The sequence below is a fragment of the Aythya marila genome, assembly GCF_965140915.1.
Source record: "Aythya marila genome assembly, chromosome: 12".
NCBI classification, from domain to species: Eukaryota; Metazoa; Chordata; class Aves; order Anseriformes; family Anatidae; genus Aythya; species Aythya marila.
In genome coordinates this window covers 9,624,533-9,651,458 of record NC_139053.1, presented here as the reverse complement: position 1 = coordinate 9,651,458, position 26,926 = coordinate 9,624,533, and the positions used below count along the sequence as shown (strand labels likewise).

The 26,926-nt window shown below is 43.4% G+C and overlaps 1 protein-coding gene across 3 annotated transcripts; it reads left to right on the top strand.

The window, feature by feature from the left end:
- The first annotated feature begins 276 nt into the window (after positions 1-276).
- On the top strand, positions 277-24,762 carry ZDHHC1 (zDHHC palmitoyltransferase 1). Of its 3 annotated transcripts, none has more exons than XM_082769830.1 (11): positions 277-375; positions 5,115-5,333; positions 7,666-7,841; positions 8,474-8,575; positions 9,362-9,486; positions 9,835-9,993; positions 13,926-14,038; positions 19,487-19,572; positions 21,952-22,045; positions 22,692-22,800; positions 24,216-24,762. In XM_082769830.1, the coding sequence occupies exons 2-11, from the start codon at positions 5,115-5,117 to the stop codon at positions 24,749-24,751; spliced, it is 1,719 nt and encodes a 572-aa protein (XP_082625956.1). In that variant the 5' UTR covers positions 277-375; the 3' UTR covers positions 24,752-24,762. The 3 variants fall into 3 exon arrangements, with proteins under 3 accessions (XP_082625956.1, XP_082625958.1, XP_082625957.1); XM_082769831.1 differs by lacking the exon at positions 277-375 and adding an exon at positions 2,687-2,710; XM_082769832.1 differs by lacking the exon at positions 8,474-8,575.
- Positions 24,763-26,926: the final 2,164 nt, after the last annotated feature.

The window sequence follows — 26,926 nt, the reverse complement described above, 5'->3', positions numbered from 1 at the left end:
CGTCCCCAGCTGCCGGCTGCGCTGAGGCGGTGGAGGTGGATGGAGGCCACGGCACCGTGCGGGAGGCACATCCACCAGCCTCACCCCTCAGACGCAGCCCCTGGGGAGCTTTGTTTTTTGTTTTCTTTTTGCAGAAACGTGGCCAAATCTCCTGAAAACACCTCAAAGCCGGTTCAGGGAGGTGAAAGGAGCCAAGCAGCAGTGCTGCAGCGCAACGCGCCCGGCGCCGCTTGGCGCCTGCGCCCCGCCGTAGACCGGCCATTGCCATGGCGACGGGCCCAGCGGCCTGAGCCCGCCGAGGCACCGGGAGCTGCCGCCCGTCCCCGGGCATGAGGCGGGTGCGGGGACACCCGGAGCCGCCTCCGCGGGGAGAAGGTGAGGAGCGGGCGGTGGTGGAGACCCCCAGCGCGGCCGCTCGGGGCTCCCCCAGAGCCCTCGTCTCATCCCGCTGCCTCCTCCGAGGCCGTGGGCCTCGCTGCTTGGCTCGCTGCATGCCTTGTCCGTCCTCATGTCCTCCCGTTTGGGGACTGCGAATGGAGAAAGCTGCGGTCTCCGAGTTAATAACCAGCGTCAAGCGCGTGGCCTCTCTGCAGCGGCGACCGAGGAAGCCGCCAGCGTGCCCTTGCACCCTGCTGTGGGTGCTCAGCGTTCTCTGTGGAAATGCGAGGGGCTGGGGAGGGAGAGGCTGTGTCCCGCAGCCTCCTCACGTAGCAGTGGTGTTTGTCACCGTCAGCGGATGATCAGTGCGTAACCGCAGGAGAAACCTTCGAGCGGTGAGGGAAAGGCAAGAGGAATGCTGGTCTGGCTCTTCTGAGGGCGGCGTCGCACAGCTGTCTTCTGGCTTCCTGCTAAGTGTGTTAGGAATCGGTTGTTGGGTGATTGTAGTCCTAAGAACAGTTTAGCTGGGAAGTAGTTTACACCAGCTTTAGGCACAGTTTGCATGTGAAAGCTTCTCTGCATACAAAAATACTAGATGACTTTAAAAACACCCGATGCTATAAAACAGTCTCAGGAAAGCCTTGCAGCAAAGCAAGGCTTCCAGTGTCTGCGTGGACCTGGCTCTGCAGCCAGGCTTTTTGTAGGAGAAAGGAGAAACCTGGGAGTTTTCTCTAGTAATCTGAGCAGTTTTTGCAACAGGTAGCTCTAGTTGAAATGCAAGCAAGTTTTCAACAACCTTAATGAGGAAAATATTGAATTATTAATAACTTTGTCATCACTGATCAGTCAGTGGCCACGTAGGAATTTGAACTATGAATGTAGGCAGACATTGCTAATTTCTTCAAAGTTAGACTTTTTTTTGTGTGTGTGTGTTTTTTTTTTTACTTTTTTCCCCAAACTGGTTGCTGATAAGATTGCGCTGATGAGCATAAATTATATTATTTTATGTTCTTACTCCTACTTCTTTATCACTTGACCCCAGTAGTCATCTTTGTTTGGACTGGTGGTGCAGTTGGTGTACCAAAGTCTGAACCGTTTTGCTTGCTCTTTCAGCACATCAGTATGTTTGCTGTCTTCCAGCCCTTTGGAATTTTTCTGGTACTGGAACTGTTATCAAAAACACCATGAGTGAGCCAGAGACCTCCTCTTCCTCATCTTTCAGCACACTCATGTGCAAAGGGACTAGCTGAAAGCAGAGAAACCTAACTCTCTGCTGTCCCAGGGAATGAAGAGCTGATGTGTTTCTTTTACCAAGGCAGGTTTTGTTAAAGGTTCACCCTGGCTCAGAGGCAAGCAAAGAGCAACAACTAACAATCCAACACAAATTGAAATAGCACCTGAGCTTGTAGCTGTTGTGCAAACACATAAACATCAAGAACCTTCCAGTTATGGTTTGTAAGTCATCTTTGCAGTTAAATCTTGGTCTCTCGTGCTGGCAGTCCAGACGTTGTAGGACAGCTGAATAGTTTGGCAGTTTACTGCGTGAATGTCCTGCACATGTGTGAGAAGCTAAGTTGTGTTTTTGCAGTAGAGAACTGATTTTCTGTATTCCAAGGTAGTTGTGTAGTCATAACAAGGAAAAATGCTAAGTAGATAAGTGGACAGTAGAAGGCCTCACTGTTCCAAAATAAGGTGGAAGCTTGAGAAAAACAGGATGAGCAGTGTGAGAACAGTAAAACAAAGATAACAAGTTCTCAAAATATAAGAAAGAGGGAAAAAAAGGAAAAAGGAGAAATTAAAGGGTTGAAAAAAGAAAAATTGTACATATATGGTATAGAGGAGCATCGAGTAGCTTGTGAACCTGTAGTACTCTGCCAATGAGGAAACAGGGGAGGTGATCAGGTGTCAGGTAATAGGGAATAAAAGGTTATGATTTGTTTGCTATAATGTGCTCCTAATTGGCAGGACTCCCACCACTGCAATCGCGAATAAAACAGCTTCGCAGAAGTTCCTGTCTGAAGAAAATTATTTGAGATTTTTCTCACAATTTGGGGGCTCGTCCGGGATCTTGTCGCCTGCCGAAGATTTCTTGCCACCACAGACTGGAAGGTGCACCCTGCTGATTTCAGTGGTCCCGTCGGGGGTGGCGGGTCATCTTGGTATGGCCGGCAAAGGACCGAGACTGTTAATCTGAAAACAGGCTCTGCGAAGCTCTGGGGAGAAGGGAAGCCAGCACTGACATACACAGCCCAGACATAGTCCAGCCCAGATCGGGTACAGGCACAGGGATTACTGCTGATAACCTGAACCAGGAAGCTGTGCACGGACTAAGGTAAGGGAAACTTCACCATATCTTAACTCGGGTTGGCTCTTATGTGGAGTGTAAATGAGACAGTGTCAATCTTGAGTATGTTATTCACTGGAGAAGAATGTTTAGGGGGAGAATGATTCATCAGGCAGCTATGCAAGAATGGGAAAGAACTGACAACCTCCCCCAGGACCAAGAGTAATTCTGATAGAGCGGAAATATCTGCTTATCCAACTGAAATAATGACAACCCACAACAAAGAAATCATACGAGGGACTCAGGGTCAGAATGAGAAAGTGCTTGGGGATGAATCCTGAGGACCTGGTAGCCCAAGGGCTCTTTAAAGTTCATTTTGGGATTAAAGGCTGGCCAGATATACAGAAAAAGCTCCAGAAGGTGGGAGGATGGAGTGAACAGTGTAGGTAGTATGAAGGTGTACGCCAGGAGGGAGATGAGAAGGAAAAGCAGGGAGCGAAACAAGTGGTATTCACAGTGTACTGGGTAGAGGGGGAGATAGAGGGCCCAGGATGGAAAGGAGAGGAAGAGAGATAAAGGAAGGACAGACAAGGAAAGCTACCTGTGTTGCAGCCTAAATCCTAGCAGGGACAGGCTTTGAGAAGATGTTTTAAGTGTGGCCAGGCCGGCCGCTTCAAACAGGAGTATCCAGAGTGGAAGAAGGAGGAGAGATTGCTGTTATAAATTCAGAATTAAGGAGTCAGGGCTTCTCAGAAAGCTAGCTCCCTGATAAATGAAAAAGTGTACAGCAAGGGCTCCTGCACTGACCTTGGTGTCTGCAGGGAGGTTTCTTACTCCTTGCTCTCCCAGCTGCTGTTGTGCAGCATTTATTTATTTATTTTTCCTTTTCTTATGTGTGCTCGCATAGAGATTTAAACTGCATTGCTCATGGCTTGGCTCTGGGCAGCGGTGGGTGCCTCTGGAGCCATCTGGAACTGGCCCTTATCTAACGGGGCAGCTGCTGGATTCTTCTCACAGGGGCTACCACTGCAGCCCCCTGCTACCAGAACCTTGCCATGTGAACCCAATACATTGGGGCAGCTAGGTCATCACTGGCCTGTAAAGTATCAGGGCTTAAATTAACTAATGAAACCCTAAATGTGATGGGGGTAGAAGGGATGTGCTACTTTTGGGGGACACCAAGCTGAGACTAGGGATAGAATGATCACTGGGCAATTATTGTATGCACCTGAGGCAGGGACTAACTTGTTGGGAAAGGATTTGATAATGAAATTGGGCATTCAAATAGTAAATTGTTAGGCTAGAATAATGGTGTTATTAATGGGGTGCTCTCAGACCCTGAGAGCAAAGATGTATTTTCCTTTGAGTGGACAGTAGAAGGCCTCACTGTTCCAAAATAAGGCAGAAGCTTGAGAAAAACAGGATGAGCAGTGCGAGAGCAGTAAAACAAAGATCACAAATTCTCAAAACATAAGAAAGAAAAGGGAAAAAGGAGAAATTAAAGGGTTGAAAAAAAAAGAAAAATTGTACATATATGGTATAGAGGAGCATCGAGTAGCTTGTGAACCTGTAGTACTCAGCCAACGAGGAAACAGGGGAGGTGATCAGGTAATATCAGATAATAGGGACTAAAAGGTTATGATCTGTATGCTATAATGCGCTCCTAATTGGCAGGACACCTGCCATTGCAATTGTGAATAAAGTAGCTTCAGAGGAGATCCTGTCTGAAGAAAATTATTTGAGATTTTTCTCACATATGTAACCTTCTGTTTTTTTTTTTTTCTTCTAGCAACAGCTGGCTTTATAGTTGTGTCGTGAGCAATTCAGGCTTCCTTTCCTCTTTTTGTTCACTTTTTTTTTTTTTTTTTTTTTAAAGTTTCTAGTCTTTCCACTTCCTTTGTTGCTGACAAAGGGGTCTCTGTTGTCTTGGGTGCCGTGTAGTTCTAAAGTTGCGATTCCAGACCATGTGCTCCAGTGGGGCTATTGGCTTTCACTGTACTTCTTGTCACTAGCTGAAAGGAATATATGGCATACATGAGACAGGTGAAAGCATGTGTTTTGCCGTCACCTGTAAAACAGCTTTGTGAAATGAACACATCCCCCAAACAGATCATATCATACTTCGTCTCCAGGCTGTCACCCTGTGCTCTTTTTACTTGATTTTGGTCTAGATCCATCAAAAGACTGGTAAAACCTGCAAGTTTCCCTTAGCTAAAAGTTTGAGGTATTGATGTTTCTTGCAGCTATTGGCACTTGCTTTCAGAGTGTGTAATTGTTCTTCCCCTTTTGTCACTATGGATCATTAATCCCCACTGCACAGAGAAATCTTTCCTCAGATGCATTATCTTGGTCTCTTGGACTTTCTGTCCATCCTCTTGGAGCGTCCAGGACCAGGGCTCAGTCACCATATTTTTATATCACATATTTTGTTTTCCCTTTTTTATTTCTGTAGATGAATATCTGCAATAAGCCTCCTAACAAGACAGCTCCAGAGAATTTTGGCGAAGCTGTTTCTGAGGTGCAGGTCCAACGCGCTCGAAGGAATGGCTGGAGCTGGCCCCTGCACCCTTTCCAGATTATTGCCTGGCTGCTGTACCTCTTTTTTGCGCTGGTTGGCTTTGGAATCCTCGTTCCTCTCCTGCCCCTCCACTGGCTGCCTGCTGGCTATATCGTATCCTTTGGTCAAGAGGAGAGCATGAACTGTAATAAACTATCAACAGTTTATATTATATATGTGTATATATATATATATATATATGTTGTTAGGTAGCATATAAAGCATAGGAGAAGCAGCTGAGCCAGAATCTTGATCTTCTGTCTATAAAAAACACATATTTTGAGACCCACTCTGTCCTCCACTTAGGTATATCACTAACATTCTACTTGTCTCCTTCATCACTCCTTTTCACTATCTTTGCCTCCAAAGCTCTTCTGCTGTCTACTCCTGCCTATGCATCTCCTTTGCCTTATATTTTTCTACAAGTGTGCTGCAGCGTTTGACGGAAGTCATAGGGATAAAAGGCCCCCAAAACATCCTTGCCATGATGAGCTGCCTCACTTTCCTGTGCTGACTGAATGAGTCTTGAAAGGCAGCTTTATAAGTGTATGATTTTATGGTGTGATGCCCTGTGATTAAAAGCAGTTAATCTTTTCCCAGAAGCCTCTTCCTCTCCTCTGTAGGAAAGCTGTGAGTGAAATACAAGGTGGTGTAGAGTGACCATAGGAGGAGAGGTCTATCATTTATTTCCTCCAAATGCAGGCAGTGTTTGATGCTGAGGTGCTCATGCTGTCAAGGCACCTCCTTCTGTGCCCAGCTTGAGCATGTTTTCCTCCTCCTATCCTCGGTTTTGTCAATTCTCCTGTAACGTATTTCCTGGTGAAAACAAAATTGACAAAGTGGCTCAGTGAGATTAAAGTCAGGAAGTCTGACCTATCTTATGAAATGTCAAACAAAGCCAAAGCAGATTTATGTACGTACATATATATGTACACACATTTTGATGTATTTAGGACTTCCTGTTGTCAAGGGTCAAATTAGAATAAAATTAAGCAGGCGCCATTTTTGCTTTTCAGCAAAAAAAAAAAAATCTTGCTAGGTTAATCTCTGGCAATTTGTACAAAGATTACTCCAAATGTGTCAGTCTTACTGTGGCAGAAACCAAGGGGAATATTTAACATTGTTCTGTAAATGGAAACAAGAAAATCCTTTAGCAGTCTCTTTTGCCTTTCATATTTAAAGCTTTCTTAGCAGAACCTGATAAACAAGAAATATTACAGACAGAATCTCGGGAAGAGTTCTGAAAAGATGCTCCTGGGAGTAATTCGTACATGTGGTATTCATATATTCATATGTCCATACAACCTTTGATATTATTGCAACTGATGCTTTTGCTTATAATTTTACTTACACTTGCATGATTTAGGTATTATTAATATCCTTAGCTCACAGCTGTCTTACAACTACCTATCTTACTGAAATCCTTGGTATTATGAAGGCTTGAACTTCATAAATTTAAATGCCAAATATCTTCATAACTCAGTCTAAAGTCATTCTAACTCATCAGATTAATGTATCCCAAAGCTTTACTACCAGTTATTACAGCACAAATGTCTCTCTCTCTCTCTTTTTTTATTTTCTTACAACACTTCGGTGTTTTCCATAGACTTTAATATGATCAATGATGTGTTTATATCTGGTTTTATAGCAAATAAACTGGAAGATTAATTGTTGCATGCATGCTCATCTATCACAGTGTATTGAGGAGCAAACTCTGGACCACAGTGGTTTTCCAGATATGTAAAGCTGCTGCTTTGTAGTTTTTCCAAATATTGGCAGTCACTTGAGGTTTGATCAAAAGTACTTCTAAAGCTTATTTGTTCTCACTTGCTACTGAGTTTGGAATTAAGAATATAAACAGATAATTGTTGGAAAAACAAATGAGAAATTTTGGATATTCTTTGTCTGTAAATTCTGTAGGACCCTAATTTAAAGGGGTGATCCTCTTGCTTGAGATTCAGACTAAAGAAAAGGAAAACAAGGTGATTGGTACTGGTTACTTGATGTGACTTTTTTTTCTCTTTTTTGGAAGTTTGGTCTTGTGAAGGGGCATGTGCACGGCCTTAACTGACTGTTCCTTTCCAAGGATTCTGTATGGACTAAGAAGTGTGGACCCATGCCAACAGCCTGCACATGGGGTCAGATTCTGGTAAGTAAAGGTAATTTTTAAAAACTCCTGTGCTAGGGAGGACATTTCTGTGAGGCAGAATAATACATTATAAGGAGGGTTGTTTCTGTAGATTTAGTTTTCTTTTTGCAGAGGATATTTATTACCATGAGATAGGGAAACTTCTTTGTTAATAAAGCTCAGATTAATGTGCTGTAGTCAGTTATATGGTAATTTCTAATTACAAGCCATATATTTCTCGTCTGTGTGGGCTTTGTGTATTAAGGATAAATATATAGGCATTAAACCACTCATACAATCCTTAACTGTGTACTTCAGTGTCCAGGAGTGTGTTTTATCTATCATTTAGTTGTTCATCTTGCTGCAGTCTCCATTGATCCTGCGGATGCAAATGTGCGAGAAAAAAACTATCTAGGGCCTCTGGCCACCTTCAATCGTAATCAACATGCACATGTCATTGAAAACCATCATTGCCATGTCTGTGATGTAAATGTGTAAGTATCTTCTCTTTTTCTTCTATTTATCTTTCTTCTTCACCATTACACTTCACCATAACGTTCTTTTTACTGTTAGACTTTAAGATTGAAATTGAGTCCCTGAAACCCTTAACTCTATAGTGCCAGTGAAACTTCATCCTGTGGCAGGCTTCAGTTAGTTGGGTAGATGCTCACTGTCAAATGTGTGCATGGCTCAATGTTTTATTTAATTGCTCTTGTGTTGTGTGGAGAGAACTATTTTGTTCTGTGTTACCTGGATGTTGGTGTTAGATCTGAGAACAATATGTAACTTGTGTGTGTGTGCTTGTGTTTGGCTAGATGCTAACTGGATAGCAAGAAATGCTTGGAGGCAGACTGTAAGATCAAGATTTGTAGAATTGCTAAAGAGTTTGGGATCTCTAAATTAGAAATCACATAATGCATTAAAAAGACAAACTTTGCAGCGTTTGGGATTTTGGTCCAACAATGCCAATATGGCCAATATGTTTGGTAGATTAAGTATTCCCAATATCATAGGTATTCTCATGACTACCAGGATCTCTACTGCTGTAAGCCCCTGTGCTTGTGTCACTGGGAAGGCATGGTAACCTGTTGGTGCTGCCACTCTAACAACACCCTTTCTTTGGCAGGAGTGCCAAATCAAAGCACTGTGGAACTTGCAATAAATGTGTGTGTGGCTTTGATCACCACTGCAAATGGCTCAACAACTGTGTGGGAGAGAGGAATTACTGGTAAGGGCCTGGCAATGTAACAAGAACACATCGCTGCTTAAGTAATATCCCCCTTCCAGGGATGCTCCTGCATCTCAGTGCAATCTGGACTGAGCCACTCAAAACCACTTTTCTTTCAGATCCCAGCTGCATAAAGTCAGTCATGAGAAAACCAGATCGAAAATGCAAGCATGACTATGCCATCCCCATAACCAGGGATAAAATTCCTACACTTAGAATTTTGTAGTCAAGCGTTTACAAGTAAAAACCGAAAACATGCTCTTATTATTTGGTATTAGGAAAAGCTTATGTCATGGTACCTGGCTGTCCTTAATGCTTGTGAGAACTGAAGTGGGAATAGAACCATGGTCATACTGCTGTTCCCATCTCTGAAACAACATGAATCCAAACTGCCTGCTTTCCTGCCAGCTGGCAGGAGTTACAGCAGCATACAGGTAACTCTAATCTGGGCCAGGTTTAAGGTAAAGAATAAGGAGGCTATCGCTGATTATTGCTTCTCAGCTCATTTTTCTGCACTAGAACCACAGGAAGCAAAGAGCTGTTACTGCTGATTGCCACAATACACTGCTGTTGGATTTTGTGCAGGGAGCTCTTTGTCTATTCTAGGTATACTTAACTGCCTTCTAACTAGAATTGCTCTAACATGTCACAGTTTAGTCCCTCAGGGTAGCAAATAAGACTCTTGCCCAGCATCTGTGAAAGTGCCACAGTAATTTGGGTTGTCTGCCCTTGGAATTCGATGTGTGATGTTATTGAAGCCACTCAGAGTTCTCACCTTTTTGGCAGGTTCTTTTTGAATAGCGTGCTGTCTGCCATTCTGGGCCTTGGCCTTCTGCTCCTCATTGCTTGCTACGTCTTTGTGGAGTTCTTCATTAACCCCATGATGCTTCGCTCTGACCAGCACTATGAAGGTAACAGAAATGCTTCAGTGAAGCATCCCGTGAGTCAGCCAGCATATCTCAAGGGCCAGCTGCATGTGGGATTGGATTCCATGGGCTTTCCCACTGAGGAGGAACTCCTGTTCCTTATTCCTTTTGTGTTATATTTGTACAGGAGCGTTTCTGCTGAGGTGAGGCAATGTGTTTCCTTCCAGAGCATAGGAAGCTGCTCTTCCTAAAGGCTTTGCAAATATAAAGTTTCTTAAGCCTCAAGTGCATAATGGACCTGCAGCCACTTTTGAGTTAACAGTATTTCCAGATGTAAAGTCGCATAAGAGATACCTGGGCAATCTGCTGACCTCTCCTGTTTTTGATTTACAGTTCTGAAGAACCACACAGACGTCTGGTTTGTGTTTCTTCCTGCTTCTCCTGTTGAGACTGGGGCTCCAGCCATTTTGGTTCCAGCTGGGACTTTTATTCTACTGAGCCTAGTGACCGTGTTCCTGCTAGGCCACCTCTTAACCTTTCACATCTATCTTAGTAGGTATTATGTTCCTGTCATCCGTATCCCCATTTCATTTCCTTCATTTTAGCTTCTACTCATTCTGTGTTCACCTATGTTACAACTATGCATACAACATGCAAGATTACCACTGAAGAGGTAGAAACTTGGTATTTAACATTATACTTTTGATTTTCCCTAGAGGCCCTCTCTTATTGCAGTGTTCAGAAGTCCCATTAGATGCTGTTTCTGAATTCCACTAGTTCACTCAAGTTTTTCTTTCATCAAGGGCAACTGAGAATCAATCAGGGAGAAAACACTCTACACATGCTTGACTTGGGATGAATCTGTTTCATCCTGTCTGTAAGACCTCAGATAAGTGTTTTTGTTGTCTCCAAGATGCAAATTAACCTCATAGATATCCGTAGAATAACTCTATGCACCCCAGAGCGTGCATTTGGCCTAAATGTACCATCTAATCTCTGACTGTTTTCATCTAGGGGTAGTGAGAAGCCTATCTGTTTAGAGGCAGATGGCTTCTGCCTAGAGACTTATCTAGAGGCTTTTTGTGTCTTTCAAAAGGGTGGAGTGGAGCCAGTGAAAAACCTTTTCCCACTTTAGTGGTTCCCCAGGAGCATCTTGAATTCATTACCTCAGAAAGCTCTAATAGGGCCACCCCCTATCAGTACCATTTCATTCATTCCAGGCTGAATCATAGAAATCATACAAAAACTTAGAATCCAGATAAACTTAGAGTTCACTTGCTGAACTACATCAGTAGCCATTTCTAGAATGTCTTCGATAGTAATTGGACAGTTGCTAGTAAATCCTAAATATTAAAGGATGGCATCCTGAGTACAAGGTTTCTGGAATGGAAGAAAAAAAAAAAAGTAACTAAATTGTTTTTGACTAATATAGTCATGAAAGACTTTATATATAAAATGTGTAGGATTTTAAATAGCCCACACGAGGTTTATCCAGATCATATTCATCTGGTTTGCTGATTAATGTTGCATCCCAGCTAGTTCTGTGTAATGCCAATTTCATGCTGTAGGACTTGCTAAAGCACAATGTGATGTGAGCAAGGTGCACTCCTGTGTGCTTTGCCATTCTGTAAAACCGGCATGGATCTTCTGTGCTCGGTACTGACCCCGAACTTATATGGTTGGCATAGTCCTACAGGACTCCTAGAATAGACCCAACAACATAGTCCCCAACAAAGGCAGTGCTAGGTAGGTTTACTGACACGAAATTATTTGTGGAACTCAGAGAAAGAACTTTTCAGAAAGGTTCCACATATTAGATCTCCTACTTGTTGCTCCTGATGGATAGAAGGGATAGTTTTGCCTGGAAGTACAAATGGTCATCAAAAACCTTTTTTTCAGTCATCCTGCGAAGTGAAGGCCATGCTATTTGTCTGCCTGAGAGAAGATCTCACACTTACAGAAGTCAGCAGTGTGAAAACTAGGGGAGAAGGGATGTGGCAGAAGTGAAGACTGCTTACAGACAATTCTTGGGTGGATTCTTAGGTTGTCCATTAACGGTGATACAGGTGTGAACACAAATTAAGCCAGCACAAATCAGTGCAGTTCCAGATTTTGTCACAGACCACAATTTTGCTTTCTTGATGCAGTTAAAAGTTGACTCGACTTGGTTAATGGTGTGATGCCTGGGGATTTCAAAGGTTGACCTAGCAATGCAGACTAAAAGCATCACAATGCTGAGGCCACTCCAGGAAAATTTCTTTTGAATGAGAAAAAAAAAAAACACAAACACACAGGATTGTTTTGTCCAGTGCTGAGCTGCAGATTATCCTGTCTTTGTGTACAGTTTCCACAAGAGGGTGCTCCCTCCTTGGGATAAAGTCGTGCCTTCTCTTGTCAAAGAGAAACATGCATGTTTTACACCAGTTCTACTCTGGGGTTGATTTTTTTTTTGTTTTCTTGGAGGGATTTTTTTTTCTCTTTCAGAATAAATTTTGAGCCAAATTAACTTTTACTTTTGACACAATTTAAAATATTTATGAGTTACATGGAAACAGAATTTAATTATTGTTAATTTTCGTTGTTATTTTATTATGTTGACATCTGCTACTTTATTGAAGCTGGTTTAAGCCGTGCTCCATTCTGTGCAAAAGTGTGTTGTGTAAGTCCTTGCTTAAAAGGAGCAACTTTACCACATTGAAGCCTATATTGTATGTTACAATGTATGCATTATTTTGACAGCTGAGATTCAGGGAGAGAGACATATTATTTGTGCTTTAAATTCATCTTATTTCACAAGTAATTTTCAGTGGTCTCATCTGAATACTTTAATGTAGACAGTATTGGAATGAACTACCCTTTTGAAACATAATTACTGTTCATGCATGTTTTTTCATGAATCTTTTTTTCCTGTGTAATTAAATTATAGAATGAAAATAGCACCCCATGGCTGATATTGCCTTTAAGTTTTGCATTAAAAAAAGAGCAACAAACTGGCTTGAATCAGATTTAGCTATGAAAATCTTTGAATCTGTCTGTGTTGCAAGCACAGTGAACTTTTCAGAATTTCTGTCCTGGTTTTAACTACTTGGTGCTAACACAGTAGATTGTTTTCAAAGTAGTAGACACGTGTGTTCAAAATTAAGTGTTGATTGAGATTCAGTGGTAGAAGCATTCAGGGAAGCATGGCTCTTCAGAATTTTGGAGGGAGGTGTCTTTTTTGATTATGTGTTGCACATTATGTGTTACACATTATGTGCTGCAATTATGTGCTGTCTGGCCAAATGTAGTATTTTTTGACTAAACAAATGTTAAAATATTTTAAAAGTTGCTCTGCTAAGTATTTAGAAACCAATGAATTCTAAACTAAAAATGGTAGATAGCCCTTCGCTTCTGAAGCAGTATTCTGTTTCTCAGATAATGCATTCAGATTCAATTCTAGTAGCATTTGCCAGCACTTGGTACCATCCTCATTAAATGCATTCACTAATCACTTGGCTTCAGACTCGCATTCATCTTTATGTTCTGTCTTCCTGGCCAAATGGATATTAGATTCTCTTTTCTTCATATGGTCACTGCTTTAATAGGAGGAGCACCTTCTCCTCTGTTCTTCCCCAGTTCCCTATGAACTAGTCCTGTGTTTATGGCATGGTTTTGAGGGGTAGGAACGTATTTGAGAGGTACAAACATATTCAGGCAGAGCGAGGATTTTAGTCTAGATGTCCCATATCCTAGGCATCTGATTTAGCTGCTGTGCTACTATAAACAGGAATAAGACTTACCAGACTGTGCAGTAAAAAGCTGCAGCATCCATTTCTAGGTTTTGTGATCTAAAAATACTTACTACATCAGGGTCACGAGGGGAGGAATGTCTTAATTTTGGATGTTTTGAGTCTCATGAGAAAACCAAACTGCTCAGAAATGTAAAATGCTTTTGCTCATTCATGGAAGCAGATGTGTTTGTGTGTGGGAGACCTTAAGAGCATATAAACTCAGGCACATAGGAGCTTTGGACATGTCTATTTGGCATGAGATGAGTCGGGCATTTGGTGCTCACTGTTTTGGATATTAATTGTCTCAGTCTTCTTTATGGGACACACTAACCTGCTGAATTTCTTTTCTACATTTACCATTACATCCCTTTTGACTGCTCACTGAGCTTTCTATATGACAGAGATTTTTCACATCTTGGATATGAATAATGGTTTTGCTCTGAATTGAGCTGAATGAATTGTGACAGCTTAAAAGGCTGCACTGTGTGTATCAGACATCCAGCTGAACAGTGTGCCTGGGAGAAAGTGTTGTGGTGATCGCAATAAAGAATGCAGTAAGGTAGACAGTGTGATGGTACTTTTCTCTTAGAGTATCAGTTTTCTCATATTTATAGTTCCTAATTAACTATTGTATAGTTTTTCAGGCTGTTTGTGGGTGGCAAGTAAAATTGGGAGGGGCCTTTCATGCACTGACAGCTGTCTCTTTCCTCCCAGTGTGGAACAAGCTGACTACATATGAGTACATCCTGCAGCAGCGTCCCCAGCAAGAGGCCAAAGAGGCAGACAAGCAACTGGAATCTTGTCCCTCCCAAGCGATCCCCAGTCAGGTACTCATTGTACTTTCGATCCATTTCTTGTAAAAAAGCCCCACTTGTTCACCGTGTAGAGTTTGCCTCAGTTTTGCAAGCTCCAGATTTTAGAGGCGGTGGCTACAGGTAAGACTTTTGAAGTACTTCTGTGGAGTAGAATAGGATGCGAGAGAGTCTAAGGCCTGTGACTTGATGAACACTTTAGGCATAAGCAAGTACTGATTTCAAATGAATCACTCCCACCCCTTCTCTTCCGCCACTTGTTTTGGGCCCCGGACTATCTATTCTGCTCTGCCAGCACAGCTGTTTGTTACAGTCATGCACTGAACAGGGTGGGGGAATTTATCTGTGTAAGAATAAGCTTTATTAAAAAAATAGTTGAGGTAGTGTTTAGCTGGGCCAACTCCCTCCCATTTGGTTCACCAAGCAGTCACATAAGTGCTTGTGTCAGCATGAAAGAGGATGACTGAAGAGTGGGAAGGACCTGTCACTGGAAAGGGCACAACCATCTGTTCTGGTGGCAGACTGCATTTTGCTGGCTCATGTGCGTGGTATTGTAGGTCATGACTGAAAGCAGGCAGGCTCTAGGACTGGAGAAACTGGGATTAATTGTTGAGCAGCTAATACTGAACAGTTTAACGCTTCTGAAAAAGAAAAGGGCACCAGTCATGGTCAGAAACGACCCAGATAGCTTTGCTTTTCTTTGCGTTTACGCAGTGATAAGGGTCCTTGTGATTACCACGATGTTGATCTGTATTGCTGTAAAGGAGTTCTACAAGGCTTTAGTCCTGCTGCACTGTGCAGTGGCAAATATTGCAGTATTAACTGAGAGGTTCAGGGTAATTTATTTTGCTGCAACACAACTCTGTCCCTGGGGTTCCTCAAAATTTGACTGCTCAACATTTGTATTGGTTTGGGCAGGGGATTTACTAGAAACTTCCAGAAGTTCTTCCCAGTCTAAATTATTATGTGATTCTGCGATCCCAATGTAATTCTACCTAGCTTTATGCAAGTGAGTTGCCTCCTATACAGCCAGTTTTATATTTCACAAGAAACTAATTACGCCCAAGCTTAATCCAGGTGTTCTGTGTAGAGATACTGGGATCTCTCTGGACACATTAAAAGCTTTCCCCTATCAAAGGAAAGGGGGAAGTGAGCTAATTCCCTTTCTGTACAATATGGATACCCCAGCTTTTCATATACTTTTTTTTTTTTTTTTTACTGTCTTGGAAAATTTGAACTCTCAGTTTAAACAGAGGTTTCCATAACAACCAGGATGTTTGGCACTTTGTTTCAGAGAGCATGAAAATTAGAGCAATAATAAAACATTAGCTCTAATGATTTCCTAGTTACCAAAGTTTGATTGATACTGAAAATACATCTGAATAGAGGTGGACTCTGGCTGGGGGAGGGTACATCAGGGATGTGCCCATTCAGTCCTGTTCTCCTGTCTGCCCTGCTGCTTGTCCAGCTCTGTGTGAATCTCATTAATTTGTAGCAGCAAGCCAGGAAGAAGCAGGGTGAAAAGTTCTGTGTTTCAGAGCTACAGTTCATACCTTGGGGAACAATAAAGACTGGAAGATGCCCAGTAACATTGTTAAGAAAAATGTTAACCCACCAGATTTTCCTTGTTCCTTACATAGCAACCAGAGATAAACACAAACAAATACACTGGAGTAGGAGTACACCAAGTGACTCGCCTTTTGTAATCTGTGTTGACTACAGCCTTCAGTTTGAACACAGAAGTCCTTTGTAATTGATCCAAGATCTCGCAAGCATAAAATAGAAATCATGTTCTTCCCACCTTTGTCTTAGCTGCTCGTTAATTGTAGAGAGTAAGAAGAAACATGCAGTTCCCCTTCAATCCTTGTATTTGAGGCTTCTTCAAGCTTAGATGTTGGTTCTGGCTTTCATTTTCCATGTTTGCCTGCGGTTAGGTCTTCAGCTATGTTCAGGTTGAAGGATTCTTATATACTTGTGAAATCTTTTTCAGGACATGCAGAAAATAAAAGCACTGTTTGCACACTTCTACAGTTCAGATATCACAGAAACGCAAAACAGTTGGACACAGAGCCTTTGCCTCTATTACTGTAGCCACAGCAGCAAGTGCAAGTAACAGTGGTTTTGTTTGTTTTGGTTTGTTTGTTTGTTTTTGTTTTTGTTTTCTGTAGACAATTATAGAACAGTCAATATTTGTAACCATGAGGTTTGTGGGTGGGCATGGCTGTACTCAACCTTCACAGGAGGTCTGAGCATGGCCAGGAGCTATATGTTGGCCGTGAGCTTTGCTAACTGAGATTCAAATCAGTTTAGCAGTCTGTTCTCAGGAAAAGTAAGAGCTGAAGGCTAACAACCAGGGCAGTAAGGGTGGCTCTGTCTTGCTGTCACAGTTGACAGCTGGCCGTCCTGTGGGAGCTGAGAGAGGCTGGGGCTCTGCACTGTGCTTGTAGCTTTCGTCACGCTGAGAGAACATTGCATTTTCTACTGATCGAGTCTTCTTCCATTTGTTTCTGCTTGTCAGCTCTAATGCTTTACTTTCTTCTATGTGGCTGCTTTGGTTATACATAATTTAAAAGGCTGAAACACACAAAATGGATTTTAAAAGGCTCTTTTATTGCCTGCCTGGAAGGAATTGTTCATGGTATTCTGAAGATGCATCATTTGTTATCCTCCTTTGAAATGCCAGGCCTGCAGTTGTTTGTGTGCTGTGCATGTTGAGTCCTGATTGTTTTCAGTAGCTGTGCACAGTCTCACAAGGATGTCTCCTGCTGCAGCTCACTGCAGCCATGGTGAGTTATCCTCTGGAAAGGCCTGCCTCTCCCCACCCTGATTTTTCCAGGCTTGCTGCTTCAAATTGACATGAGGTTGTGTCTGCTCTCCTTCATTTGAGACTCAGGTGCATGAGGTTTGAGTGTAAATGTTAAGAATTTGGTCCTCAAGGAGCTGTAAGGAACCATTTATATACACTTGATGTTCTGTCAATAATGATCAATGATATGGCTTGAGTTACAAGTTCTACGTGAAATATATACAGGGTGAATTCCTGCAGATCACGAATCTGCCCTGGGGTAAACTCTGCTGGTAATGGTGAGCCCAAAATTTCATAGTTTGCAAACCAGAAAGTTCAAGCACTCAAGATTGCTGAACCAATTCTCTTCAAATTTGATGTTAGAACCTACAAGACAGTTGCAAATTTCTTTCCACCTCCTTTTTTTTTTTTTTTTTTTTTTTTTTTTTCCCCTTCTTTCCATATTTGCAAGACCAATTAAAGTAAGAGCACTTTACAAAATGCAACAAGCCTGAACTCTTTCCAGTTTGGCAGACCTCTTATCTACAATTATATGAGTACCGAGACTCCAGGCCTCCATGCCAGGATTTTTGAAAGCAACTAGTAAATTTGGAAGTTTCTCTGCTGGCGTGTAAAGAAGGCTGGGCAAAGATGATCAGGGCAGTGTGCTGGCTCTGACTCTGGGAGCATAATCCCCAGTACCCTCTCCCAGCATTTGGCAATATGTGTCAGGGGCTTCTGGAACACAGAGCATCGAATGGCTTTTTACTTGCTGCTTGCTGATGCAAGCTTTTCTAATTTCTTCTTGAATCCATGTAGCATTTAGCACCTGCAGCATCCTACGGTGGTGAGTGCTACAGCTTAGCTCCATGCTGTATCAAAACCACAGCTTTTCTTTTGTTCCTTTCAAAGCTGTTGCCTGATCCTTTTTCATCTGATGCTCCTTAAGTGTTGTATTGTTGAGATGTGAAACAGTTATTCCCTGTTTGTGTACTCCAAGCCACTCATGTTTGCCCTGAGTATTTTGCCTCTTGTCTGAAGGGCCCTGGCCCATTAGCTGTTTCTTGTACAGAAAGTGCTTGATACCTTTCATTGGCCCTGTCCCTCTTCTCTGTACCTGTTTCCAGATCCTCTGTGGGTGAAGAGGCTGGAATGATGTAAAGAACACAGAGTCCAGGCTGCCTATGAATTTATCCAGTGACATGAAACCATTGTCTCTTTGCTTTTTTTAACGCCTTTTCTTCTCATTCCTATCATCTGAAATGATTTCTTGGCTGCCACTGAGCATGCAACTCCATGAATTCATTTCTAGTTCAGAGAGCACTGCTCTGTATATAAAGTTTGCACTACTTTTCCCAAGTGCATCACTTTACATCTTTACATCTAGCAATATTGATTTTCATGTGCCATTTTATCACGCTGTAATTCAATATTACAAGAATCTTCTGCAGCTCTTTGCAGTTGGCTTTCATTTTTATTGCCTTACATAAGGGAGCATCATCACCAGACTTCATCTCACTGTTCTGCTCTTCTGTTTATGAATGTGCTGAACTGCAGAGGCCCTGGGTCTCTCAGGAACCTGTCTGTGGGACATCCAAGTTTGACTTCATTTTCTCAAGTCTGCTGATCGGGCTGCTTAGCCGAATAGGTCTTCCCGTGCATAAGGCTTTTGTTTATTAAGCTAAAGCCTATTGCATTCAAAATCCCCCCCCCCATCTTTACAACCTAAATTTTGCCTCACAATATATGTGGGTTTTTATAGTCACTGCACACTAAAATATTGAAAGTTGTCTCACTAATTATTCAAACGTAAGTGCAGCTAGTGAAAATAGAGCATCAACGTGCTCCTGAGCACAGTTTGTCTTTTTTTTTTTTTTTTTTTTTTTTTTTTTTTTTTTTGAGATCAGGGCTTCCTAATCTGCATCAATTAATAATAACCTGCAGAGGTCATCTGAACCTCTGACCATCCTAATTGTGTACTTTTGGGGGGAGAACTGGGAGCTCCTTTTCTGTAATTCAGCTACTTGGGTTTAGGAGGCTTATTTGTCAAGTCTTCTTTTATGTTTATGCTGGGGTGCAACTTCAAAAGTCAGGATGGCATTACTTGGAATTCATCTGTACTTGAGGAGAATAAGGAACATATTGCTTTTTTTGCCTTTTTTTTTTTTTTTAAATAGCACAGTTGTTAGCCATAAAACATTCACACAAGAAACAGAAAATGCTTAAATGCTTTATGGTTTTCCTGTATATTGCATGCTTTCAGTTTTGTCTTCTCCATTTTGAATTTAAAAGAACTTTTCTGCATTCACTGCTTAACTTCTATTATTGAACTGTATAACTAATGAAGGCTTTAAGTGATATTTTGGATGTGGTTCCAAGAAATGATTCAGCTGGCCTCTGTAAGTGTGCTCTGATGTGATTTTGAGTCACATGAAATACTGACTGGACTAAATGAATGAATTGGGGACTTCTAATTGTCTCAATCTTGGTTTTCCATCTTAAGCAACAGACTCCTCTGCTGAGATTCAGCTGTGCTGGATGTAATGACAGGATACGTTTGGCATATGGCTGAGGAAGGAGGAAGAAAACACTTCAGCAGTGAAAATCCCTCTTCTCCACTGTGTCCATATTGTTCTGAAAATGTTAATTCTTTTTTTTTTTTTCTTTTTCTTTTTCAGGAATTAGACCTTTTTTCAGGTAACCCTGGCTATACAGACCCTGGTATTCAAGTAGAGGACTTCACAACAGTAACTTCAGGAAAAGGGTGAGTAAAGTAAATAGATAGGACTCTCCCAACAGCATGTATGCTAAATGGGAAATTGTCATCAAAGTCACTTTAGGAATGTATGGAGCACTGGTATTTTGACCAAGCCACGCTGAAATCTTTTTGAGTTTCAGGAGGATAAATACCTGCAGGAGTACTTGCCTTTGCTCCTCTGGGAAAATAACATTCCAAGAGCACTCTGTTTAGACTGTTTTAAATTAAAATTCATTTAAAGCTGCCTGAAATAAAGCTGGGAGCTCCACCTAAGCTTGTAACAAAGTTTCTACAATGCCACTGAAAAAGGAGATGGTCTGCTTTGTGAGCAAATGTGAAATCTGAAAGCCTGTAAAGTTCATGATTAGGCTTAGAGCATTTTTGTGTAGGAAGTCACAATTAATCAATATCTGTGATTGCCTTGGAATTAAACAGAATACCCAGCTACAGAAGTTTTGAGAGCTTGTTGTACATACCTCACCATCTGGGTGGCCCTTACAAGCCATGTCTACATAAAAGTGTAGCATTTGTTCGTATTCTTAACAATTCCAAGTTTTTTTGGAAGAGGTCTAATTTAAAGCTCAAGTCTAGCATGACATTTAATTAATATATTTCCCAGACCCTCACCTTAGAATACCCTTCATATTCAGTTAAAATGTAAGAAGATACAAGGAAGGTTCAGCTAAAACCCTGACCCTGTACATTTTTGCTGCTGTGCCTCAATTCATCAGCTGGTCAAGTGACTTGCTCAATGTGATGTCCTAGAGCACTGTCACATCAGAAAATCCAGCCTTATCTCATTTCCAGTTGCCCTAGAGTTTTTTCTGTAGTAGATTATAAGAGATCAAGCTCAAAAACATCTTTAGGTTGTGTTTTTACCAGTTCAGTATTTATATCTGAATATCTCAGATTTCTGAATCTGAGTATCTGAATTCTGATTATCTGAATTTCTCAGGCCATAAGGGTTTTCTGTCAAAATCAAATTTCAACTCCACGTGGAAGCCAAATGGCAACACAGAGTACCGATAATATACGTTGCTAAGAGCCATTGCATCACAAAAAAAAAAAAAAAAAAAAAAAAAAAAAGCTTTCTTCTGTTACCATCTTAAACTTCTGGGTGGTCGCAGATGACACCGTGTTCGCAGATGACACCAAGTTAGGTGCGTGTGTCGATCTGCTTGAGGGTAGGAAAGCTCTGCAGGAGGATCTGGATAGGCTGCACCGATGGGCTGAGGTCAACTGCATGAAGTTTAACAAGGCCAAGTGCCGGGTCCTCCACCTGGGGCGCAATAACCCCAAGCAGAGCTACAGGCTGGGAGAGGAATGGTTGGAGAGCTGCCAGGCAGAGAAGGACCTGGGAGTGATGGTGGACAGTCGGCTGAATATGAGCCAGCAGTGTGCTCAGGTGGCCAAGAAGGCCAACGGCATCCTGGCTTGTATTAGGAACAGCGTGACCAGCAGGGCTAGGGAGGTGATCGTCCCCCTGTACTCAGCTCTGGTGAGGCCGCACCTCGAGTACTGTGTTCAGTTTTGGGCCCCTCGCTACAAGAAGGACATCGAGGTGCTTGAGCGGGTGCAGAGAAGGGCGACGAAGCTGGTGAGGGGCCTGGAGAACAAGTCCTACGAGGAGCGGCTGAGGGAGCTGGGCTTGTTCAGCCTGGAGAAGAGGAGGCTCAGGGGTGACCTTATCGCTCTTTTTAGGTACCTCAAGGGAGGCTGTAGCGAGGTGGGGGTTGGCCTGTTCTCCCACGTGCCTGGTGACAGGACGAGGGGGAATGGGTTTAAGTTGAGCCAGGGGAGTTTTAGGCTAGATGTTAGGAAGAACTTCTTCACTGAAAGGGTTGTGAGGCACTGGAACAGGCTGCCCAGGGAAGTGGTGGAGTCACCATCCCTGGAAGTCTTCAAAAGACGTTTAGATGTAGAGCTTAGGGATATGGTTTAGTGGAGGGCTGTTAGCGTTAGGTTGGAGGTTGGACTCGATGACCTTGAGGTCTCTTCCAACCTAGAAAATTCTGTGGTTTTGTCCCATAATTCTTATATTGAGCTCATTATAATTATATGATATTTCAGGTTGTCAAGAGACCTGAATCACAATATGAATCAGCATAGTTTAAATACAAAGCGAGCAGTCATGGTAAAACAGCATCCTTCTCTCTTAATTAAGCCTTGCATATTAACTCATGTCCTTGGGGAAGGGAGAGGGAATCCTTTATGTTTTGTGCACAGTTGCGCAGGAACAGCTACCCTGCAGTCATGCTGGGAGTGCTGTGCAAAGCAAGGGATGCCTTAGTCAGCCTGACTGAAGCTGGGTATGTGCAAGAAAATAGGCGTCAGGGTAAAGTAGTGTCTAAGGAAATCACCTTGTACATCTGCCATGTGTTTTAGCTTTTCAAAGCTCTACGTCCACAATGATGAAGCTGATCCTGAGCAGACCGCCTCTCCTGACCTCCCATCTCTTCACTTTGCAGTCCCTTCACAGGTAAGCAGGAGACTTCCTGCATACCAAAACCTCTGCTGCTGCTGATTCATCACGTTGCATGGGTACAAACTCGCTCTGGTGCAGGCTGAGGTTACATCCTTTCTACACTCGATCTTGCTGTCCTCAGCGTGTATGTGCAGGGCTGGTTGTGCCCTGCAGTCATGACATCCAAACAATACTCTCCCATCTCAGCTCACACACGTGATCAGATGTATTCTGCTGTTGCTTCATAAGCTTGCAGCTCAGCTGTAATATATTGAGCCTGTGCAGTATCTTGCTGTTCCAGTGCTGTTCAGTGACTGTATCTATACCACTGTGCATGCTTCTGTAGAGCAAAATCCAACAGTTTATACATTCAAATATGGTACTAAAGTATCTGCCCAGGGAAATATGATGTATGTAGACATGAAGCTTTAGTGTATAAAACAGTTGGTCAAAGTCAAGTTTTCTGCTTTTTTGATATTCCTTTTCCTACATCCAGATGTTTTCCCCACTTCCTCAAATGGCTGGTGGTTGTGACCTCCCCCTTTCCTCCAGGCTTATTAATCAAAGTTTTGTCATCTAAATGTTAAGAAAGCTTCCTTTTCAACTACACTTGTATTTTGGATACTGTATTTTGTGACTCTGGGGCTTCTTGCTTTTGCAGAGACAGAAGAAAAGACGAAAGAAGACACACAAGACTTCTTCTTCAGCAATGGAGAGCAGATCTAAACCACATGCTAGACCTTGGCCCTCTTTCCCAGGTCCTCAGTCAGGTGAGAGTGCGTCAGTCAGCTTCCTTGCTTCGTAACGGTTCCAGTTCACTGAAATGTGAAGGATTTAATATGAACATGACTTCAGAAAGTAGAGACAAGAAAAAAGCGAAGAACAGAAACTCCCATGAGAATAACAAATATGAACTTTGATTTGAAAGCAGCTGTGTTGTGAAGAGCTAATGGGGTTGCGATGCCAAATTTTCCTTGCTCTTCATTAGGGATTGCGGCTTTAAAAGTGGTAGGAGAGAAACAAGAGCTGCCACCAGGAACTGGAACTGGAGTGTACAGAGAAATGGAATGGAGAACAAAGCAGAGAGCATGAGGACCTTGTAAAGACCAAAACAGTTTTGAATCTAAAAATTGGTTGAAATGGCTATTTCTTGGAACTGTTAGTTCTAGGGTAGCTGAGAAGAAGGACTCTTCTAGCTCCTATCATTCTGATCAAGCTGTTACTATAGCAGCACAGTTAAACAATAATGATGCTCATTTCAGTTCCATATTTCCGAGGAGGAAGTCACAGAAAAAGATGTTGTGGTAGCAAAGAGCTTTAGCAAGGACTGCTTTCATTTTTAAAGGAAAAATTAGTCAGATGTGCAAGAGGGTAAACTATGTCTTCATAAACAATATTAGGCTACTTAGGCAACTGTGTCAGCAACACAGATGGCAGGAGTTCTCTGACTCTCTAAAAAGAAGAAAGAAAAACGCTAAACAAGTGCTATTCTATAGCAATGAGTTGGCTGAATTTCCCTCATTTTTATCCAAGGCAAAATTAGGAAAAAACAATTCAAATGAATTCAGAGAGTAGAATATAAGATGAAAATTAAAACAGATGTTGAAGAACTCAAGAACAAATAACTGAGTATCTGATCCTGAACATGTTTGGGTAACTTTATGAACAAATGCACTCATAATTATGTTAGCCAGAACTTCAACAGAACAGGTGAGAAACCCTTGTGTTTCTTGACTTCTTGAAATGCAAGAAGGGATCTCCAAAAAAGAGGCTATGCCATAACTATTGCTTTTCCTAAAAATGCTATAGTTTTCAATGTGCAACAGTTCATCTGTGAAACTAGACTGATAGTCAGCCATCTGGAGTAGCTTTCTGGTTGCTAGCATACAGAAATGAGAAGTGTCATGAAACCCCAGCACTGTCAGGAAGTTAACTGGCCTGAGAAAAGAAGGGAAAATCAGTGTTTCTGAGAGCTTGGAAGCACTTTGAAGTGATCAGAGTTGGGTACACTGCTGAGTGGAGAATTCTGCACATTTTCACATCTAAATTTGCTTAAATATGTGTATGGGGGTTTTAAACACAAGTGGATCATCCATATCAGAGTTCTTGGGCTTGTTGACATCTTTGTGGGGCTGAGGGATGTCTCTCGTCTTAAGCTTTCTTTTCTCTTTCTTTCCATCTCTAGAGTTTCCAGCCACAGCTGCTGCCACCTCCTCTTCCCACAGCCTTCACCTCGTAGTGCCAGCTTTCCCTCCGAGAGCTTCTGTGCCCCCCAGCAACACTGGCCCCATCCAGGCGGCGGGACCCCCGGCTGACTATCACTCAGAGTCTGCTGAGTCCATGGATGAAATTCCTGTGGCTCAGACTCGCCTTGGGAGCACAGCCCCTCATGGTCCTTCTAAGAATAGCTCAAGCAATGCTCAGCATTATCCTGTGTCCATGGACAATCCCAGAGGTGACAGGGAGAAGAACCTGTATTCTGGGCACAAGGCAAAGAGGAAAAGGTGCCAGCAAGACAAACACGTAGAACAAGACCTGGAACTTTTTTCTAAGATTCCTGCTGTGTTTGTAAGTAAGAGCAGTGGAGAACCTCAACTGTCACAGCCCCAGCCTGCTGGGAACACATCTGAACCACAACACAGAAAAAGCGCCAGCAAGCAGCATTTGGGCAGACACAATCCACGCTTAAAGGACATAAGGACAAACACCACAGTGGCCTAGTGATCAGCCTTCCAAAGCCATACCTTTTGGGAATGAGACAAGAGGTTCTCTTTCTATTTGTACGTTGCTGTTCAAAGATCTTGACTCCAGAAATGCATTCTCTGGAGGTAGCAGCATCCCTTTACATGATGCTGACCATCTTACAGCAGACCTAGCTGAGAGGCAGAAAAAAACCCTGCTGCATCACTTTATTTTTTTTCTGCCTGCTTCATCTTCCTAAGCCAGGAGTGCCCCTGAGCCAAATTCCACTCTTCTTGTCGAGGGGAACAGACTCCCCTGACAGGGATGCTAAGGGCAACCTCTGGCCCTTAGCCAGTGTTAACACCCTGTGGAGCACTGAGGGCCTCATCCCCGCACTGTGTGCATGCCACCACGCCACAGTGAGACATTTCTTGCTGCTTGGCTAAAGGCAACAGGCAATAAGGAGACAAAACTGAGGTAGACGCCTTGAGAAGCTGCTAGAGTGAACTAAGACAGTGTTTTCCATAGCAAGGGGCTGTCCCCTCCTGGCCCTCTGCAGACCAGTACTGCAGTAAATTTTGTTGTGTGGGGAAAAAAAAACAAGGCTGCATCTCTGCCATCCCCTGGTACCCTGAAAACTAAATTTTCCATCTGCCTCTACCCAGTCAGTCTCTGGATCATGTCTGGGGGACTCACTAGGTAGTCAGGGAGTAACCTCAGGATTGCTCTGTCCCTATACCACTTTCCACTGCGCACCTTCAAGCCAAGTCCACCAGCATGTATTCTCTAAAGCAGTGTGGGTTGACCTACCCAACTGCACCTTCCCAGCAGCCTGAAGTGCCCCACAGTGCAGCTTTCTCATCAGAAACTCTGGGACACAGCAGGTCCTGAAAGCTTTCCATCTCCTGGGCTTGCCAAATCAGTCCACAGCCAAGCTTGGACTCTCTGTATTGCAGAAAAATCCCACACCAGACACCGGGGCATGTGGCCAGTGCCTGGAGTCACAGCTCTGTGCCGGTGGTGAGAAGCAGAGAGCTGTCTGGGCTGCAGAGCCTGTGCTTTCCCTGTCCTCCTGGCTTCCACAGGCAGCATGCCCTGCTGCAAATTCCTGGCTGAGCACCGAGGCCAGGGCTGCCAGGAAGCCCAGATCTGCCTAGCAGCCAGCTACCTCAGAGCCCAGGATAGCAGCGAAGCACACATCCCAGCGGGCATGGCCACCAGCACGTATGTGCCTGACACCATTTCCCACCCGACAGCTGCACAGCCCCTGCCTCCCTGCCATGGCAGCTCGCACCATTTCTGAACAGGCACTGCCCGTGTGTGCGAACACGTAGGTGCACCAGCAGAGAGGAGACATGGGGAGCCTTTATCACCCTGCCACATCATTTCATGCATGCAACGCACGGCCAACCCATTCTCCATACTATGGTGAGCGCAGGCTAGGGAAGGAGAAGATGTGGTCCTGGGTGAGTCCAGCTAAGCCGTTCCTCCACTTGCCTAGGCCTGGAACAGCTCCGTCGGTGAGCGTTAGAACAGAATAGTTCACTTAGAAGGGGCCTACAAAGATCATCAAGTCCAACTGCCTGACTGCTTCAGGGCTAACCAAAGGGAAAACATTACTGAGGGCTTTATCCAAACGTCTCTAGAACACTGACAGGCATGGGGCAGCAACCACCTCTACAGGAAGCGTGTGCCAGTGTTTGGCCACCTTCACAGTAAAGAAAATTTCTCCTATATCCTGTCTGAACCTCCCCTGGTGCAGCTTTGGGCTGTTCTCTCATGTTCTATCACTGGTGACCAGGGGGAAGAGACTGGCACATCCCTCCCTGCTTCCCCTGCTCAGGGAGTTGCAGAGAGTGATGAGGCCACCTCTCAGCCTCCTTTCCTCCAGACCAGAGAGCCCAAGTGTCCCCAGCCCTCTTGGCTGCCAGGGCACACTGCTGAGCCTGCTGCCGACCACATCAGCAATGTGGGCCATTTCTGGTGGTCCATGTCCAGAGCAAGCCAGGATTTTGGGGGACAAACGGCCTTTGGGCACAGCCAACACGGGGCTGGCAGGCTTGACCCCCAGCTCTGATGTAGACACCTCCCAGCCCTGCTGTTGTCCATTGTCCCACTGCTCACACTGGCTTCAGCACCGTGCTAAGGTCCATGTAAGTCCGCTGCCTGTCCCTGGAGCTTTAGATCCCAACAGATTTCCTTCTGGAGAGCTGA

Bases quoted from the DNA above. Each gene is read 5' to 3' on its own strand.
- ZDHHC1 (XM_082769830.1), top strand. From the start codon at position 5,115: ATGAATATCTGCAATAAGCCTCCTAACAAGACAGCTCCAGAGAATTTT. The intron at 7,842-8,473 runs GTAAGTATCTTC...TTTCTTTGGCAG, and splicing joins CATGTCTGTGATGTAAATGT to GAGTGCCAAATCAAAGCACT. The intron at 14,039-19,486 runs GTACTCATTGTA...TTTCTTTTTCAG, and splicing joins CCCAAGCGATCCCCAGTCAG to GAATTAGACCTTTTTTCAGG.